Source organism: Myxine glutinosa, chromosome 1 (assembly GCF_964187855.1).
Source record: "Myxine glutinosa chromosome 1, kmMyxGlut1.1, whole genome shotgun sequence".
NCBI lineage: Eukaryota > Metazoa > Chordata > Myxini > Myxiniformes > Myxinidae > Myxine > Myxine glutinosa.
Genome location: NC_136261.1, coordinates 384,922,269 through 384,943,780, shown reverse-complemented (window position 1 = coordinate 384,943,780; position 21,512 = coordinate 384,922,269). Strand labels below are relative to the sequence as shown.

At 42.8% G+C, this 21,512-nt stretch overlaps 1 protein-coding gene across 1 annotated transcript in view; it reads right to left on the bottom strand.

Moving 5' to 3' along the window:
* Positions 1–1,922: 1,922 nt before the first annotated feature.
* The window catches only part of LOC137416771 (uncharacterized), a 146,536-nt gene continuing 126,946 nt past the window's right edge, over positions 1,923–21,512 (bottom strand). The window contains exon 4 of the mRNA XM_078770257.1: positions 1,923–5,823. Within this exon, the coding sequence (XP_078626383.1) occupies positions 4,628–5,823 (1,196 nt within the window). The 3' untranslated portion in view covers positions 1,923–4,627. The remainder of the gene's footprint in view (positions 5,824–21,512) is intronic.

The window sequence follows — 21,512 nt, the reverse complement described above, 5'->3', positions numbered from 1 at the left end:
ATACTGTACAATTAAATAAGTGTGCGTGTGTGACTGTGAATAAAAGAGATTGATAGAATTGAGGAACAGAAATGAAAAAACGAGATGTGTGTGTGTGTGTGTGTGTGTGTGTGTGTGTGTGTGTGTGTGTGTGTGTGTGTGTGTGTGTGTGTGTGTGTGTGTGTGCGTGTGTATGTGTCATAATTTTTCACGTCTATTAATTAATTACGTACTATTCAAATGTGCCTTTTAACCCTTTTGACTGCTGAGACCCCTTAGACCTTGGAAGACCCTTTAACACGACCCAAAAGACCCTCCGAGGACCCAAAAGACCCAGATGAACCAAAAGTCCCCGAGGACCCAATTTACACAAAAGTCCCCGATGACCAAAATCACCCAAAATTCCTTGAGGACCGAAAACACCCAGATGACCCAAAAGTCCTTGATGACCCAAAAGACCCAGATGACTCAAAAGTTCCCCGAACACCCAAAAGTCCACAAAGACCCAAAGGTCCCTGAAGATCCAAAAGTCCCCAATAAAAATTAGGTCCAATGGACCAACGGGCCGCCTAGTTTAATAAATATTTGAACTGACATTCAGTGTTCCTTTCATCTTTGTTTTGGCAAACTGCATCGCCTGGAGTGGTCAATGGTCAATTAATTGATATTTAAATATAAAGATCCTAGTTTCCTTATGTCTATGCCCTATTAGTATTACCTATGGCTACTGGGGTTGGGGACTTGGGAGAGGGAGGTGGAAGTAGGGGGTGGAGGGGGAACAATTACGTTATTTAAATTAAAAAAAATTACTTTTAATGCCAGACACCCTCAGTTACACCACTGGTGAGCACGCTTATAAAGTTTGTGCTACAACATTTGTAAATCAGTCGTAAAACATAATCTACTCAAATATGATAATTATTCAGACGGTGTGAATTTCTGAGCTGGGCCTCTCTCAATGGCAATGACTGGAATTTCACTTGGTGCAGAATCCATTGTTATAATTTGTTTCTCCAGTTCATTTATACAGTTAAATTTTTACAGATACTCTTTGAGAGCGTGTTCTCTCGTACTCAACCGACGCCATCGTAGTTTGGCATGCCCTTCCCCACTCTTACTCAAACAACCCTCAACCTTGCTATGCACATGTGCAGATAAGAAAGTGTGTCACGTGTACATTGTGTTTGACTAACATCTTTCTGATGATAAATATATTGTGATGTATTTTTGTCTGGCGAGAATCTACTCAAGTATTACTGAGGTCTTCTGATTTCCCAGAACCAGGATTTGGATACCACAGATAAATACTTATATATTGTCTTGATAAAGATCTTCATTGAAGTTAATTTTACAAAACTATTATTATCAGAGAGTGCGTTGGCACTGTTGACTCCACTTACTAACGTTGGGATGACACAAATAAACTAGAGCTTCCAGGGAAGCAGAACTCAACTGAACTGACTGGACAACTGTAAAGTAGGTCAGTTGTCTGTACTAGATTTGACTTAAATGAAAAGCCAACAAGCTACCTTGTGTGGTAAGGGTTAAACATTCCAAATTTGATCACAATCTGTTAATATTTGTGGATGCTCGTGTTAACGTCGTTTTCATGACCAAAAACAAAATGGTCGCCGAAGTCTGCCATTTTTCAATGGATTGGGCTGAAATGTAATACCACCCTGGTCCTTGGGGTAAGGATGCTGCATGTCAAGATTGATCAGAATCGGTTGACATTTGTGGACGCTGGAGTGTTAACGTCGAAAAGTCAACGGACGACAGATGACGACAACAGACAACGGACGCCGGAGGGTTCAGTTTGTGATGAACTCAACTGGACTACTGTCCAGTTGAGTTAAAAATGTCGGCCCCACCCACTGATACAAAACAAAGGTTGAAGTATCTTTTCGTCCTCTCAAAGTAGTTTATCGAGGACATTTGCATTTCGAGTGTATGATAAGTTTTATTGACACTTCAAGTGAACAAAACAGTAAAACCCACGAGTGTCTTTCATGTGTCCGGCCGTGCAGAAATTCCCCGAGAGGCTCCGCCCCTCCCCTCTGTACCCACCCTATTGGTTAGAAGGAATCCACACCAGTTATTTTGGGCATTTCAAGGTGCAGGTGCTTGTGTGGCCTGAGGCTGGATGAAGACATTACTCTTTGAGAAACGAGCAATAAGACAGAGCTGCAAGATACAGTGAGGGTTACGTTAGACAATATAGGAACATGTGCAGTGTTTGACTTTATTGACAAAGATATCTTGGCACTTTTTCTCCAAGATTGGGTATCCTCCGAGTACCATATACCATTGTGATATTCCATATTGTAAAAAATTACAGAAACAAGTGAAAAAAAAAATGTATGCGAAATTAAAAAGGCAATGTAGGAATGACAAACTACAGTCGAAAAAAGATCCGAAACAAGATATGGATGAAGTTGGTTTCGAGAGTCGTTGACAGCATTGCCATCACATGACAATCCCTCCATCACTGGCTCCAGACTAGTGTCTTGGGGTAGGCCTAGCTAGAAGTAGGAGAAGCTCCTACATTTAATTTCTGCATAAGTATAAGAAGCTCCAATATAATTTCAGGGACTTCTTGCAGGTTCAGTTGTCTTTCTGACTTTTCGTTTTACCAACTTAGAGTAACCAATCACAAATGGAGATAATTATAGAATGCTGTTATAAGAGAAGTTCATGCAGTTTGTAAGAAGTTGGTGATCATGTACTGATATTATAACATTGTACTCAGGCTGCTAATTTGTAGAGTCTCAGTATGTGGCTACACCACAAAAGTAATCAAGTACTGGTGTAACCAGTGGAGTGTCTGCAGAGGCTTGAAGCAATAAGTGATTAAGTGTAAATGAGGCAGTGATGTAGGGATTGTTACAGTCATGTGAAAAAGTAAGTACACCCCATGTAAAGTTTTGACTTTTTCAACATATTTCAACATACAGCTATTTGATCTTCATTTCAACAATATTGACAAATAAAGGTGATATAATATAACAAATATCATGAAACATTTACATTTTGTCGTCCATTGTATAATTTAAATAAACATAAATGCTAATTTCGCATGTGGAAAAAGTAAGTACACCCTTGGCTCTAAGAGCTAGTATTGCCCCCTTTGGCAGAAACAACCTCAAGTAGGCATTTCTTATAACTGTCTACCAGACTCTGACATCGAATGGGAGAAATTTTTGCCCACTCCTCCATGCAGAATTCTTTCAGCTGTGCAATGTTTGAGGGGTTTCTTGCATGCACAGCTCGTTTCAAATCTCCCTACAACATCTCGAAGGCATTTAGATCCGGGCTTTGACTTGGCCATTCAAGAACCCTTCATTTCTCGCTTTTCAGCCATTCATTGGTGGATTTACTGGTATGTTTAGGGTCATTGTCATGTTGCAAAGTCCACCTTCGGTTGAGTTTCAACTTCCCGACAGATGGCCTCACATTATCCTCAAGCACCCTCTGGTGCAATGAAGAATTCAGAGTGGATTCAATGATGGTGAGCTGCCCAGGCCCTGATGGAGCAAAGCTGCCCCAAACCATAATATTTCCACAACCATGCTTTACAGTTGGTATCAGGTTATTGTGGTCAAATGCTGTCTTTGGTTTTTGCCAAACATGTCTTCTGGTACTGTGGCCAAATAGCCCTACTTTTGACTCATCTGTCCAGAGCACATTGTTCCAGAAGTGCTGGTCTTTGCCGAGGTGTTCATTGGCAAACTTTAGTCTTGCCCTGATGTTCTTTCTGGACAGCAAAGGTTTCCTCCTGGCACACCTCCCATGTAGATCAAATTTGTGCAGCCTCTTTCTAATGGTAGACTCATGCACTTTGACATCAACAGTGGCAAGAGCTACTTGTAGGTCCCGTGATGACATTCTGGGGTTCTTCGAGACTTCTTTCAGCATCTTGTGGTCTGCTCTCGGGGTGAACTTGCTGGGGTGGCCTGGCCTGAACAAGTTGGAAGTTGTTTGGAATCTTCTCCACTTGCAGATGATCTTCTGGACAGTGGAATGATTGATTTCAAATTGTTTGGAGATCTTTTTAAATCCCTTCCCAGACTCGAAGGCATCTTTATCCTTCTTTCTCAAGGCCTCAGAGAGCTCTTTTGATCGAGACATGGTGACACCGCACACTTCAACAACAAAGAGCAAACCAAACTAAATGTCTGAGGTTTAAATAACACAGGTTCCTCCAAGATCCTCTCCAACAATGTTCAAATCATTTGCACCTGAGCTGGTGCACCTGATTTTAATTTTAGGTATTTGAAGTAGTGATCAATGTAGGGGTGTAGTGACTTTTTCCACATGCGAAATTTGCATTTATGTTTATTTAAATTATACAATGGACTACAAAATGTAAATGTTTCATGATATTTGTTATGTTATATCACCTTTATCTATCAATATTTTTGAAATGAACATCAAATAGCTGTATGTTGAAATATGTTGAAAAGGTCAAAACTTTACATGGTGTGTACTTACTTTTTCACGTGACTATATCGTCACATTTTAACTGGCACCGAACACGCATAGCGAGAGATGCATTTTTAACTGACAATGGGCGTTCACCAGTGTGAATTTTCATGTGCTTTGTAAGGTGGGATGATTGCTTGAAAGATTTTCCACAACTTGCGCATTTTTATGGGCGTTCACCAGTGTGAATTTTCATGTGCTTTGTAAGATGGGCTGATTGCTTGAAAGATTTTCCACAACTTGTGCATTTGTATGGGCGTTCACCATTGTGAATTCTCATGTGCCTTGTAAGGTTGGATGAATGACTGAAAGATTTTCCACAACTTGTGCATTTGTATGGGCGTTCACCATTGTGAATGCTCATGTGCCTTGTAAGGATGGATGGATGATTAAAAGATTTTCCACAACTTGTGCATTTGTATGGGCGTTCGCCATTGTGAATGCTCATGTGCCTTGTAAGGTTGGATGACTGATAAAAAGATTTTCCACAACTTGTGCATTTGTATGGGCGTTCACCATTGTGAATTCTCATGTGCCTTGTTCGGTTGGATGACTGATCAAAAGATTTTCCACAACTTGTGCATTTGTACGGGCGTTCACCATTGTGAATGCTCATGTGCCTTGTAAGGTTGGATGATTGATGAAAAGATTTTCCACAACTTGTGCATTTGTACGGCCGTTCACCATTGTGAATGCTCATGTGCCTTGTATGGTTGGATGACTGATCAAAACATTTTCCACAACTTGTGCATTTGTATGGGCGTTCACCATTGTGAATTCTCATGTGCTTTGAAAGGCTGGATGAATGAGTAAAAGATTTTCCACAACTTGTGCATTTGTATGGGCGTTCACCATTGTGAATTCTCATGTGTATTTTAAGGCTGGATGAACGAACAAAAGATTTTCCACAACTTTTGCATTTGTATGGGTTTTCACCATTATGAATTCTCATGTGGTCTGCAAGGGTGGATGAATGATTAAAATATTTTCCGCAACTTGTGCATTTGTGTGGGCGTTCACCATTGTGAATTCTCATGTGTGATTTAAGGGTGGATGATCGACAAAAAGATTTCCCACAACTTTTGCATTTGTATGGGCACTCACGATTGTGGTTTCGCAGATGTGATGTGAAGCTGGATGAATAAGTGAAGGATTGTACGCAAATTTTGCATTTGTATGTGTGTTCATCTTTCTCTCCTCTGTGAGCCTGGTGAAAATTATTACGTGCAAACAATTCATTATTCGTTTTGCCCTGTTTGGAAAAGGTCCTCTTGTTTGTTTCAGTTGGCGAGTGCTGCGGGCCTGTGTCTACGCTGTTCATAAAAGTAGGTGGAGTCTCCCTTGTAGATTCAATGGATACACCTGTAAATACAACATAACAGGACCTGTAAAAAAAAAAAACCGTGATATTCTGCCAAACGCACGGAAACATGTACATATATATTTGTTCTACTGCAAAAAAGGAAAAAAAAAAAAAAATTCTTGATGTAAATATACAGTACTGTGCAAAAGTTTGGGTTTTCCTCAAGATATTCATGCTGTTGTGGTTTTATGAAAACACTCGGAGGCAATGGCAACCACCATACAGGTCCCTTCGTGTGGTTATTTCCATAGTGTCAGATCAGAATAGCTCCTTCCCCTTATGAAGTGGGTTCGAGTGTCAAAATGTGTTGGTGAAAGTCAGAGATGATCTGTTCTGTGTCGTAACTCTTCTCCGACCGACCTTCTCCGACCAATTAATTGCACAAAAAAAAAAGACCCTCAATACCCTTTGCCTTGAGAGTTGCGTTTTAAAAATTTAGGATAAACCCTTTGAATACACCAGGTATGACAAGTCACACACAAGATTTATTATATCTCGGCTTGCCTTTACTGAGACGACATGTCACATTTTGTGACGTTTCATAGTTTTCTACAGTAATAAGATTGCTTCATGGTTTTCTCCAGCAGTACAATTGCATTCATGATCCACTCACTATTGTGTTTGGTCCCATATGTGCAACAATACATCCAAATGGTTTCATCGACGCGTTTTAGATTCTTACTCAAGGTGATAAAGGGTGATGAGTCGTAAGTTGATGGGTATGGTCGGGAAATGAAAGTAACAGACCTCGCCGTGAAGATGCCTGCGTCACTGAGACTTTAAAAATGAGCTTCAGTCGAGATCGCAAGTGAAGGTCATGCTAATTGCGTTCTTCAACATGGAAAGAATTGTTCACGCAGAATTTATTCGCAAAGGTGCTTCTGTTAATGCGGCTAATGGAAGTTAGGAAACGTTTTTCAATCTTTGAAACATTTTTTTTTTTGATCTTGGGCATTTATGATGATTTGTTCTCTGTCCCAGTCACACCAACCTTTTCTTACCCATTCCAATGAGCCTTCTTGGTCTATCCCCACTCTGTCCAATTGTTTTTTTTATACCTCCATACATTCTCAGGATGCATTGTTTTTCATAAAACATTTTGTGGATGGTAAGGAGTTTTCTCGTTTTGATGTCTAACTTATTGATTTCTGATTGGGGCCAGTTTATTATTCTGCAGCTGTATTGGAATACAGGTAATGCGAGCTTGTTTATGGCTTTGATTTTGTTTCGTGGGGGAGAGGTACGTTTTCAGGATCAGCTTTGTTTTACGTTGGTATTCTTTGGCGATTGTTTTGTGCATTTGTTTGTTACATACTTGGTGGCCCTCTTCTACTCTGAGGTATTTGTGTGATGCTTCATTTTTCTAACTGCTGTATTGTTGTTTCAAGGTCAATTTTATTATGTTGTCTGTATTTGTTGGTTTACCTTGTACAAATGTGCACTGGCACACTTATCTCGACCAAATTCCATTTGATTGTCCTTGGAGAACGGTTGCAGTCGTTTTAGTTATTCTGTCTATATTTCATCAATTGCTGTGAAGAGCATAAAATCATTGATGTCCAGTGGACGTGTCACCTTTCCTGCAGTCTTGGGCAAAAATATTGGCACCCTTGCACTGTTTTCAACTAACTCACAATTTTCTTGAAAAATAAGTTGAAATTGACAAAAGTATTTGGTCTCCACAATTCTTTATTTCACAGTTAATATCACAGAACCTTTGTTTTTGATTCAGAACTTCATATATCCTTTAAAATCAGAAAATAAAAAGAAATGGCATTGATAAAATTAAGCAGGCAGGGTCGTAAGGCCACGTCACGAAGAAGTGTGATTGGTCAGTGATCGATTTCAGCAAGGACTGCGAAGATGGGATGATTTAATTAGTGGGCATGCACGGGAATCGTCGGATGACATCAGAGCCTTGAGTGCAAAGGAGTTGGGTTCCCAACATTTTATCTCTCTTGCGTGGGACATTGATAGTGTGCAGTTGTGCATCCTCTTGTCTCTCAGGTCCTGGTGTTTGTGTAAGGTGGATATCTCTTGTGCTGGACTTTCAATATGAACGGTCAACATCTGTCTTGAGTTGGGACTTTGATAGCGAACAGTCTCAGTTCTCGCCAGTGGTGTGCCAAGTTCCTGTAGACAGTCGCAGCTCGTGCATTCGTTCTTCTTGGTCCGGGCGATCGGCTGGGCGGCCGCATTGTCCTTTTACTGGCTCGTTGGTGCTGGCTGGGCGTTGTCTGGGTGAGCTGAAAGACGTGGGTGCTGGTGAGGCAGACGATGAAGACGAGCGTGGCTGGGAGAACAAGGGCGCGCCGAGGCCTACTTCCCGCCAAGGCCTGTGCCACGCCCGGATTGCATGCTCAGGGCCTGGACGATTCCCGAGGACGATTTCAGAAGCCGCTCACAGCTGAGTACAGAAACATTACGCATTATTTTCACAAGTTATTTTTCCCCTTGTGTGTATACGGGTCTGTGCAGGGTCGCTCCATTAGGAAATTTTAGTTGCCCTGCACTATTTTGTTGCCAGCATTCCTTCAATAAAGCCGGTATTTTTGTAAATTTTAATTCCGTGTTGGTTGAAGTTGATTATCGCAGGTCCGAAGACGTCCGGTGGGACCCGTGCAAGTGACAAGAAGTTCCGCCATTGGATTGAACGCCTCAGAGTGAAAGCTCGTTTGGTCATCTGTCACCCTGCGGTGTTCACTGCAGGGTAGACACACGACAATATCCTTTTAAATCAGAAAATAAAAAGAAATGGCATTCACAAAATTGACACCCAAGACTTGATATTTGGTAGCACAGCCTTTGGACAAAATAACTGCAGTCAAGGGCTGCTGGAAGCCATGAATGAGCTTCCCTCACCTCTCCACTGGCAGTTTGGCCCACTCTTCTTGTGCAAACTGCTCCAGTTCTCCCAGATTTGAAGGGTGCCTTCTCCCAACTGCTGTTATCAGATCTCCCCACAGGTGTTCAATGGGATTTAGATCTGGACCCATTGCTGACCACTCAAGAACAGTCCAGCATTTTGTCTTCGACCATTCCTGGGTGCTTTTTGAAGTGTGTTTGGGGTCATTGTCCTGTTGCAAGACCCATGACCTTCGCCGAAGACCCAGCTTTCTGACACTGTGTTGAACATTGTGCTCCAAATTCCATGGTAATCGCCAGATTTCATGATGTCGTGCACACATTCAAGGCACTGAGTGCCAGAGGCAGCACAGCAACCCCAAAACATCACTGAACCTTCTCAATGTTTGACTGGAGGGTTGGTGTTCTTTTATTTGAAGGCTTACTTTTGTTTTCTGGAAACATAGAGATGATGTGCTTTTCCAAAAAGCTCTAATTTGGTCTCATCTGTCCACAGGACATTCTCGCAGAAGGATTTTGGCTTATTCAGGTGTGTTTTTGGCAAACTCCAGTCGGGCTTTCTGACGTCTCTCGCTCAGCAGTGGGGTCCTCTTGGTTCTCCTGCCATAGAACCCCCTTTCACCGAGTTGGCGACGGAAGGGTGCGAGTTTAAACTGTTGTGGAAGTGTAAAATTTATCTATGAATCGAGTTATTTGAATGAGCCACAACCTGTCAAAATCGTGTGTTTGGAACCGACTTATCTTGTGTACAAGTTTTTAATGATATATATAAGTTTATACATTTTTTATATGCAACACAATATATACATATATTCCATATAATATTTCTTTATGACAGGGTAATATAGTTAAAGATATGATGCTTTGAAATATAGTATTAGTATAAGATTGAGTCTTCCCAAATGATAAATAATTCTGTACAATATCGAATAATGATTCAGAAAATCTCGTTGCATTATGTTTTTAATACACTCCAATATAGCTATAAAATGTTTTTGTACCGAGTTCGATAAATATCTTGAAGAAAGATATTAATTTGAAAGATATTGTTTTCAAGGCAAAGAATGATACATCTGGCACCAGGTTGTCTGAAGTAAATCAGCATTCAAAAAAGTTAATTACAAATTCCATTGTTTGGTAAAACTAATTTCTATCAATGCTTCTTAGCCATTTGCTCGGAAAACCTGTTCTCATTGTGGCGGTGGTATCGGCTCAGTATGGAGTCTGCACGTCACATTGTTTGATAATGAAATGCAAATACTTGTAAATTATTGGGCAGGGTGGAGGGGTGTGTTCCCTCCCACTTCTGGAAGTGGATGGTTTTGCCTATGTGACCTCTGGGAGATGGTGATTCACATGTACCTTTCTTTCCCACTTGCTTCACATGCAAGTTGGTCTTCTGACTGTTTTTTAAGGGGGCATTATACCATTGAAGGCAAAAAAAAATTTTTTTTTACAAATATACAAATGCATCAATTAAAATGTTTGTTTCCTAGTATTGTATATATGTACCAAGTTTGAACGTAAATGGACTTGTCATAGAGAAGATATAAGCTGTAAAGTGGTAATTCATCATTTGTATGCATCTGGTTACCATGGTAACCATGCATAATATAATGCTATGTAATGTATACCAATGTAATGTTCATATATCAAGCAACATGTACATATATAGTTTTGCATATTTTCAATCAAGACATTTTATCAAAAAGTGCATTACTGTGATTCAGTGTTGTTTTTACTGTGTTCAGTGTAATGGGGAGCTTATATCTTCTCTATGACAAGTCCATTTACGTTCAAACTTGGTACATCTATCTATAATTCCACTAATCTCTGTCTGTGTGTGTGTGTGTGTGTGTATGCGACCGCTGTTTCTCGACAACTACCGGTCCGATATACTTGAAACTTGCCAGGTATATTGCTGGGGACCCGAGGATGTGCCTTTTCAAGGTTTCATATTAATCGGACAATTACTTACCGAGCTATGTCCAAAAAACGATTCAACCAATCAGAGAGCAGCGAGCTATCACGTGTGCCGAACGTGGCGAACACACTCTGCCTCGGACGGCACATTTGAGAGCGTATTCATTTATTTCACGTTGGCAAACTATGTTGCCGCTATGTTGGCGTTAAACTATGTTTTAAAACTAATTAAAACCATTTCATGTAAATAGAGGGGGGGGGGGGGGGGGATTGTCACTGTACTCGCAAGCCGTTCGCCGTTCGCTTTGGCGTTGCGAATGGACCAAAACATTTCATGGACCAAACCATTTCATGTAAAGTGTTCGCCGTTCGCTTTGGCGTTGCGAATGGACCAAAACATTTCATGGACCAAACCATTTCATGTAAATAGAGGGGGGGGGGATATAATTTTAGATATATATATAGTACGGGCATGCCCTAGTATATACAATACTAGGAAACAAACATTTTAATTGATGCATTTGTATATTTGTAAAAAAAAATTTTTTTTTGCCTTCAATGGTATAATGCCCCCTTAAAGTCTTAAAATTGCGTATGGAATTGTCAATGCAGTCTTGTTTTTCAAAAAAAAAACCATCGAGGCAACAATTTGGAACCTAAATACCTGTAATTGATGCAGTTGCATGTGGGTTTGCTTTGGCGGGGGAGCTATATCTGGCCTTTTGAGTTGGAGAGCTGTCAGGAGTTCCCAGTGGATATTTTTCGGAAGCAGTAATTGAAATTGTGGGCATCTGTTGAATTGTCGGGACAGTTATGCTAGAATCCTGTGAAACAATGGTGTTAAAGATGAATGAATTACGGATAACATGCAGGTTTGGAATTTGATGTGCTTGCAAAACTCAGGTATTTCTAAGATTATATTTAAAAGTTTGATAAGTAAAATATATAATGTTTTTTTTTGTAGTTTGCATTTACATAGTATAAGGTAAGTAATCTTTCAGATACATCTGGCAAGAGAGGATGAGAAAGAAAGAGATGAACCTCTTTTTATATATTTTGTTTGGCTGGTTGATTTGTTTGTGAAGTAAATGTCAGCTCTTTCACGAGCCTCGATTCAATATACAAAAAAAAAAAAGATGTCCTTGTGGTGACGAACATGAGTAAAAGCTATATCCACTTCTTTCTTGCAATTGCTTCACATTGCTAGTCAATGAATGATCTTCAAATGTCCTTGAAGTCTTCATGGATAATTAAAAGAACGAGCAACAGTACCCGCCCTATGGGCGGGGCTTCAATTGGGAAGCCCAAATGAAAAGGTAAAATATCAGAAATTGAAGGCTTTTTTATTTTAAACGGTTCATGTAAACATCCGTTGAATCATATCACATGCAAATCATAAAAATCTAAACAGCACATGGACGATCACGTACCATGTACGTCTCGCGTCTCACTCGCTCTCACATTGTCCCGATAATGATCCTTCCACAGGTTCACCGACAGAAACCTTGTTACGACTTTTACTTCCTCGAGACAGTCAAGTTCTCTCATCTCTTCGGTGCACCGGCATGAGCCGAGAACGGCCCGTGCAGGGGCTGATTACCCACCCAAAACATCTTTGCGATCGGTTCAGCAGTTTTTACGGTACCTTCGAACAGACAGACAGACGGACATTTGGTGAATTATAGTAAGATGATGGCTCCGCAAGGTCTGACAAAAGAAAATGGGAAACAGATGTGCCTCATTGAGAATACAGCAATACCCTGGTGTACGTCATTAATTGGTTCCATAAGCCGTGACGTAACTCGGTTTTTGACGTAAACCGGGCGTAATGCCTTAAAAATGACTTAAAATGAAGACAAACACCGTAACCATGCAGCATTGATGTTAATCATTGCCTGGTAGATGTTATAGTTTTTCCAAAACTGCCGGATGCTGATGCCTTCTTCCTCCGAAATTGCATTGACAGCCTGACGAAGAGTGCGGATAGAGTGCGAAGAGTGACAGCCTGACGAAGAGTGCGGAAGATAGTAGCGCTTAAAAAGCGCTATCACACCCTGGTCCACAGGCTGGATGAGCATTGTGGTGTTGGGTGGCAAGTACACCACCTTCGCATTGGGGTCAAAATCACCAAGGTTAGTGAGATGGCCAGGTGCATTGTCCAAAATCAGCAGCAATTTATAATAATAATAATAATTCATTTATTTTGTATAGCGCTTTTCAAGAAGCCCAAAGGCGCTTTGACAGAGTGGAAAACATAATTCATAACAATACATGAAAACAACAATTGCAAAAAGACAAGAATCAATAGGGAAATATTTAAAGCAAAAGGAGGGAGAAGGAGAAGAGATAGTCATGGGTTAAATGCTGTGGGTTGAATGTTGAATGCAGTGTTGAACAGGTGGGTCTTTAGTGATGTTTTGAATGTGGTGAGTGAGGAGGAGTCTCTGATGGTGTGAGGTAGCGAGTTCCAGAGGGTGGGAGCAGCGATGGAGAAGGCCCTGTCCTCCCAGGATCTGAATTTCGTCCGGATGGAGGGGGTCAGGAGGTTGGTACCAGCAGAGCGGAGGTTGCGGGTGGGAGTGTATCTGGAGAGGTCAGCCAGGTAGGATGGGGCCAGGTTATGGAGGGCTTTGTATGTCAAGAGGAGGATTTTGTACTGGATTCTCTGGGGGATGGGGAGCCAGTGAAGCTTGTAAAGGACGGGGGTGATGTGGTCACGGGTCCGGGAATGGGTGAGTAGATGGGCAGCGGAGTTCTGAATGTATTGGAGTTTATTGGTGATTTTTGAGGGTGAACCATAGAGGAGGCTATTGCAGTAGTCCAGACGGGAGGTGATGAAGGCGTGGATGAGGGTTTCTGCAGCCGTGGAGGAGAGGGATGGACGGAGACGGGCGATGTTTTTCAGGTGAAAGAAGGCTGACTTTGTGATCTGTTTAGTGTATTTGTCGAAGGAGAGGGTTTGGTCAAAGATGACGCCAAGATTCCGGATGTGAGGGGAGGTGGATACTGGGATACCGTCGATGTTGAGGGCAAAGTTATGGGTGGATTTTGTGAGCGTTTTTGGGCCAATGATGATTATTTCAGATTTATCACAGTTTAGTTTGAGGAAGTTGATTTGAAGCCAGGATTCTATTTCAGTGATGCAGTTTGTCAGGATAGAGTGGGTGTCGGTGGAGACGGACTTGGTGGAGATGAAAAGCTGGATGTCATCGGCGAAACAGTGCAATTGGAGACCTTGACGGCGGATTAAGTGACCGAGGGGGAACAGGTAAAGGATGAAGAGGAGGGGGCCAAGAACTGAACCTTGGGGGACACCTTGGGGGAGGGGAGCAGTGGAGGATTTGCAGTTATTGATGGAGATGAACTGGCGTCTGTCAGAGAGGTATAATTTAATCCAAGATCGGGCAGTGCCGGTAACGTTAAAGGTGGATTCAAGTCGGGTGAGGAGGATGGTGTGATCGATGGTGTCAAAAGCAGCGCTGAGGTCGAGGAGGATGCGAATGTTGAGGTTGCCAGCGTCAGAGGAGAGGAGAAGGTCGTTGGTGATTTTGAGGAGAGCAGTTTCAGTACTGTGGTTGGAGCAGAATCCAGATTGGAATGTTTCATACAGGTTATTGGCAGAGAGGTGATGTTTGAGTTGAGTGGCTACAGTGCGTTCCAAAACTTTTGACAGAAAGGGTAGGTTGGAGATGGGTCTGAAGTTGTTTAGGGTGTCAGGGTTTACACCAGGGTTTTTTAGAATGGGGGTAACAGCAGCAATTTTGAGGGAGGGTGGGACGATGCCTGTAGACAGGGAGGAGTTTATTGTTGCAATCATAAGTGGAGAGAGAGCAGGGAGGGAGGCCTTGACAAAGCTGGAGGGGATGGGGTCAAGAGTGCAGGTGGCAGTTTTCATTCCGATGAGTTCAGAGAGGTCAGTAGGGGAGATTGGGGACAACCGAGACAGAGGATGGCAGGACAATGGGGGGGCAGGTGGTTGGAGGGGGAGCGGGTGCGGCGGTGGTCAAGCTGTTGTCAATTTTGCGTTGGAAGAAAGAGAGGAAGGAGATGCAGTTGTCTACTGTGAATGACTGGGTGGTGGTGTTCAGGGGGCGGAGGAGTTTGTTTATTGTCGAGAAGAGTGCTTTTGGGTTTCCGGAGCCAGAGTGGATAATTTGAGAGTCGTAGGCGGAGCGGGCGCGGGAGAGGGCATCTTTGTAGTGTTGTAGGTGGTCCTTGTAGGCTTGGGAGTGAACTGTGAGACCTGTTTTATTGCGGAGTCTTTCAAGTTGGCGAGCACGAGTTTTCATCAGGCGGAGTTCAGGGGTAAACCAGGGAGCAGAATGGGTGAAAGAAACTGTTTTGGTTTTTACAGGCGCAAGCTGGTCAAGGCAGGAGGAGAGAGTGTGGGTGTAGTCGTCAGTGAGGTCGGAAGGGGTGTGGAGGTCAACGAAGGGAGAAGTGGACATTTTTTCAGAGAGGGTGGATGAGAATGAGGTAGGTGAAAGAGCGTTTAGCTTACGGAAGTTGATAGTGCGAAAATGTCTTGGTGTTGGGGTGGGGATGTTGATGGTCATAGTGATAGCTAAGTGGTCAGAGAGGGTGAGGTCGGAGCCAGAGAGATGTTGCAAATTTAATCCAGTGGAACAGACAAGGTCCAAAATGTGACCACGGATATGGGTAGGAAAGTTGACATGTTGAGTGAGGTTAAAGCAGGTGAGTAAATCAGTGAAGTCAGTGGTTATTGTGGAGTCAGTGGAGTCCATGTGGATATTGAAATCACCAAGGAGGAGGATTGAGGGGGAGAGGGAACATAGCTGGGTCAGAAAGTAGGAGAAGTCAGACAGGAATGATGGGTGTGGTTTGGGAGGGCGGTAGACAACAGCCATGACTGACTGCGTGCGACCAGAGAGTTTAAGAGCCAGGTGTTCAAATGATGAGGATGAGGCGATGGGGATGAGGCTGGTCATGATGTCTTGACGGTGGATAACGGCAATTCCACCACCTCGGCCCCCCAAGCGTGGTTTATTGATGTAAGAATATCCATTGGGTGTGGTGAGGTCGAGTGTGTAGTAGTCCAGAGGTTGTTGCCAGGTTTCGGTGAGACAGAGAAAGTAAAGTTTGTTATCCAGGATGTATTCGTTCAGGATGAGGCATTTGTTGTTGAGGGACCGGGTGTTGAACAGGGTGAGCTTGATGTTGTTTTGAACAGCAGGGATGAATTCAGGTGATTTAGCCAGGGTTCGTAGGCAGGAGGTGCGATTGTGTGTGTTGCTGTGACCAGGTGCGCTGGGACGATGAGTGGGAGTGTGCTGAGCCGACCAGAGGACGGGGATGGAGTGACCTGATTGCAAATATAGAAACTTACGACCGGAGCCACGGTGAATGTACCTGGGTCGTCGGAGGAGTCCATTTGATTTGATGGCAGAGATGCATGATGGGGTGGAGCGGGTATTGAGCAGAAGGAGCCTTGCGACGGAGTACCGCAAAGCCATGTCAGGCAGGAGCGGAGAGACGAGACGAGGCCAAGGTTGAGGAGGTGAAACAATGGTCCCAACCCACGGGAGCGGGCCCGAGGAAACGAAGGAGCCAGGTACGTGAAGCCAGGAGCAGAGCCGGGACCAAGCAGAGGGCAGGGAGGAGCAAAGAGACGATCACGAGGCCAAGGTTGATCACGGCAAAGCGGCAAATGCAGCGGCAATCGACCGCCGCCGCTACAAATCTAGATCACGGCGGGAAACCGCCACCAAACCGCTGCGATGGTCACAACCCATGAGAGCGCGCCCGAGGAAACAGCGAGCAGGCGGAGGAGCCGGGCAGGCGAAGCAGGGAGCAGAGCCGAGGCTATGCAGAGGGCAGACTCGATGGCCAAAAAATCCGCACGGCCACCCAAAAAGCAAGCAACTGACAGTGGCCCGGTCGAAGAAGCGGCGAGCATGTGACGCCTGCGTCCTCTTCATACCGGACCGGAAGCGGTATTTTTCAAATTCAATTTAAATTGAATTTTCTTCTCTCGACAATAGCTCTTGGCAGCCGGGATGAAATGATTGATGAACCATTCTTCAAAAATTATGACGGTTACCCATGCCTTCATATTATTCATCCAAATGACGGGAAGAGACGCCTTCGGGATGTTCTTAAGTGCCCGGGGGTTCGCCGCATGATACACCAAGAGCGGCTTCAGCTTGAAGTCGCCAGTGCAATTACCCCCAAGCATTAACGTTAGCCGCTCCTTCGCAACTTTGTAGCCTGGCATGGTCTTATCCTCCTTCGTGATAAAGGATCTGTCGGGCATCCTCTTCCAAAAAAGGCCCGTTTCGTCGATGTTGAAGATCTGCTCAGGCAAGAATCCCTCGTCCTCAATGATCTTCTTCAATGTGGCAGGAAATTCCTCGGCGGCGACGGTGTCGGCAGCTGCGGCTTCACCCTGAATCTTGACGTTGTGCAAGCTGAAGCGCCGTTTAAAGCATGCAAACCTTCCAGAGCTTGCAACGAAGGTTGTGTCCTTATTCTCCGGGTACTTCTTCAGAAGATCCTGGAACAAAGACTTAGCCTTCTCCTGTATCAGCAGCTGGCTCGTTGGTATGCGTTCGTATTGGTATGCGTTGGTATTATGATGTAGGAGTGACGTAAAGTTGCACATAATGACGTTCGCTGAACTGAAATTTACTCTCGAAGAGTGGCGAAAAGTCGGATTTGACGTCGGTCGAAATCGCGTAAAATGGGGTATTGCTGTATTTGATATGCAGACCTAATCTCTCACACACTCAACAGAAGTCTGCCCATCCCAACATTCACTCAACCTATCAAATAGCATTTCCCAATTTCTCGATCCCTCCCCCACCCAAATTTCATTCGACCAATACCCACTGCCCTAAGCCCTCCAACCCACACTTTGCTCAACCAATCCTCCGACTCCCCCCCCCCCTTTTATTCATGCGACCAATCCCATCTTCGCTCCTCCTTTCATTTGCTCCTCCCAATTTATTTCTTTGTTTCCAGCCGGTATAAAAGACATGTGGACAACTTCAAATGCTAGGATTTCATTTGGGTTGTAAATACTGTATGTTGATATTGTACTTCGGATATTCACTTTGTTTGTAAATACTGAATGTTGATATTGTACTTCGGATTTTCACTTGGTTTGTCGATACTGTATGTCAATATTGTATACTGTGCATGCTACTGTGTATTTGGTGTAATGGTGTATCCTTATGATGTTTTCTTTGATGCACATCTCCACTGTACCAGGACTTAGGACTTTGTAATGTATCTTGCAATGTGCTACAGTGTGAACTTCTTGGTTTGACAAGGGTTATTGTTTCTTGCTGTGTATCTTCTTGTAAACAAAAAGTGATATCCTCTTCGGGAATCAAAATTTGGCAATCCTTCTAGTTGCAAAAGGTTTTGGACATTGAATTCTTGATTTATCAATTACATACTGTCCAAAATTCCACAACAGGATGGCGACAGTGACTCTGTTCTAACTCTGAGACGACCTGGAAAGAGGAGAGCAGAGCACGAACTGTACTCTCCCCTCGCTTCTGGTCACCTGGTAACGTATCCGACGAACTGATTACAGATTTTGATACCGGAATATTATGTTCACAGGGTGTTGTAACTTGTTTGCTTGAATTTTAATGACCGTGTATTGTGTTTATTATGTGTGTCCTCTGTCTGCTTGTTTTTGCATTCGTTTTTGTTATGAAAAATGTAAAAACTTGCCACAGGTTGAAATCTCGGTTGGATGTATAAATTTTCAGTGATTTGTGATAGATATCTGATTCGGTTTTGGGGGGCACCGGACTCTTGTGAGCGAAATCCCTTTTGTGTGTTATCTGATTTGGGTTTGGTTTTGGGGGGCACCGGACGTTGATCACGTGAAAATCCCGAGTGTGTGTTTGAGCGTTAGAACAGATCTGGTCTGAGCTGCTTCTGGCTGTTCAGCACAAGTTGTCCACATTTGGTCGCGGTGGTTCAGTTGTGCCAGGAACTCCCTCTTTCTGCAGATAATTGGAGTTGTGGTCCAGTGTTCTTGCTGTAGCCCTAGCCTGAGTGCGTCGGGTACAGTGGTTTGACAATTGGTCAAGTGTATTGTACATTGAAAGGGAAGACTGTGTATTGTACACCGCACCTTTCCTATGCCATCTCCAGGTGCTGCATAACGTCATTGCCGGGCACTGAAGGGGGCTCGGCAATGACGCACGCTGAAAGGGAGTACTCAGTTTTCACTCTGGTTGTTTGTTTTCTTGTTTTCTTTCTTGTTTGTCTGGGCAACATCTCAGCCATCCTTTGAGCGAGGAAGCTGAAATTTCGGCACAATAGTGAGCAAGTACTTTGTCAAAAACGTTATTTTTTGTTTTTTGATTAATCAATTAATTGATGGGTTATTTAATTATTAGCGATTAATTAAGTACTCATACATTTCCTTTCTCTTCTGGCCATTATCTCAGGCACCTTTTGAGTGAGGAAGCTGATATTTGGACATGCCAATGACCAAGTGATTTGGCTGCAAAGGCTATTTTTGATTTATTGATTGAACAATTAATCAATTAATCCATTAATTATTTAATTATTCGATTAATGACTTTTTTTTTTAAAGTTCCAGATTCTGATGAAATGGTGGTGGTTTATGTGTTACATGAGCTAATTGATTAATTATTTAATTTTTTATATTTATTTATTTTCAATATTATTTATTTATTTACTCTTTCTCACCTAGGAAATATCTCAAGCACCTTTTGAGATGGGAAGCTAATATTTGGACATGACAGCGACCAAGTGATGTGGCCACAAAGGATATTTTTGATTTTTTGATTAATCATTTAATCGATTAATTATTTATTGATTAATCAATTAATTATTTTTTTTATTATTAATGACTTATTTAATTAAATTTCAAAAAGATACATCTTCGGATGAAGCACTGGTGGTTTAGTTATGCTATTAGCCAATTGATGAAGAAAATATTTTATGACAATCTTTTATTGATTTTAATTATGCAATTAATCAATCAATTATTGTACACCTCTCTCTCCCAATGTTGTCTCCATGAGCTGCACTGCGGTATTGCTGGGCGCCAAAGGCGCCCCGGCAATGCCGCGTTGTAGGATATTTAATAATTTGGCATGGGGGTGGTGTACTTTGAATGTATCTGTACTTGTTTTTATTTGTGTTTTCCCTGTATTTTGTATCTGTAAAATTAATTGGGAGATGTATTTGTAAATGAGTATGGAGTAAGCTGTTCATGAGCTCAAGTGATTGTGTGCATGTCTTGAATTGTCATCGGGAGAGTGATTTAAAGAGAGTTTTTGGTGTGTGGCTGTGTGCTTTGAAATGGTGTGTATGGGTGAATGAGAATGTGTAGTGTGATACATAGATTTAAATATTTTGTTTGCAGGTGCTTACAGACAGGCTGAGAACCAACATTCACTCGAATGGTGGTTGAAGCTGACCTTCATATGAATGAATGTATACTGAAACGCAAAAGAAACTTACCACCTTTGAAACCTTTAAATATCAACAATAACACTGCGTGTAGTAAATGTGTGAACTTATTTGTGGACAATAGTGTCCTCGCTGTCAGAGAAAACGGTCACGGATGGTCACTTGAACCTTCAATGGTCACTTCATAGCACAGCTGTTGAACAGCCGTTTTGACTGTCAGTGATTAGCCAAGGGGTACGGGATGATTTTAATGAGCTGCATGTGATGTCTTGATATTGGCTTTAAAAAGGCCAGTGCAAAATGGGCATTTTGACCAAAAGATGACCATTTTGACCAACTTCAAAAAGACCGAAAACACAAAAGAAACTTACCACCTTTGAAACCTTTAAATATCAACAATAACACTGCGTATAGTAAATGTGTGAACTTATTTGTGGACAATAGTGTCCTCACTGTCAGACAAAATGGTCACGGATAGTCACTTGAACCTTCAATGGTCACTTCATCGCACAGCTGTTGAACAGCCGTTTTGACTGTCAGTGATTAGCCAAGGGGTATGGGATGATTTTAATGAGCTGCACGTGATGTCTTGATATTGGCTTTAAAAAGGCCAGTGCAAAATGGGCATTTTGACCGAAAAATTTGACCATTTTGACCATTTTGACCAACTTCAAAAAGACCGAAAACGCAAAAGAAATTTACCACTTGTTTGAAATGTAATAAAATTGTAACAGTTCAAAATAAAACAAACCAACAATTGCTAATTGAAACATTGGCATTTTATTGATGACATGTCACGTTTTTGACCAAGATACACCATCTCATCAGTTTGTTCTACAGTACAGAACAGCACAGGGTGCAATGTCAGTCCCCTTTCAATAGCGTGTATGGCCACCATTGTTTTGGATACAGGCAGTGCATCATCGGCGTATACTGCCTACCAGTCTTTGGATGGATTGCTGCTGGATTCTGTCCCACTCAGTCCTCAATGTCTGAAGCAGCTCTGCCCATGTCCTGGCCCTGCCAACTACGCGTCTCCCAAGCTCATCCCACAGGTGCTCCATGGGATTCAGGTCAGGGGAGAGCGCAGGCCACTGCATGGTGTTGATGTTCTCGCCTTGGAGAAATGCAGTGGTAAAGCGAGCAGCATGGGGACGAGCGTTGTCATGCTGAAAGGTTCTCAGTTCTGGGTGGTCTAGCAGGAACGGCAGCAGATGAGGTCGCAGGATGTTATCCACATACCGCTGGGCATTAAGATTCCCATCCACAACCACCAGTGGCGTCCTGTACTGGCCTGATATGGCTGCCCACACCATCACACTTGGGCCACCCCACCTGTTGGCTTGACGCACGCAACAATCGGCATATCGCTCGCCAGTTCTTCTCCAGACACACTCACGCCCATCAGGACTGTCCACACAGAACCTTGACTCATCGCTGAAAGCGACATCGTTCCACTGCGCCAAGGTCCACC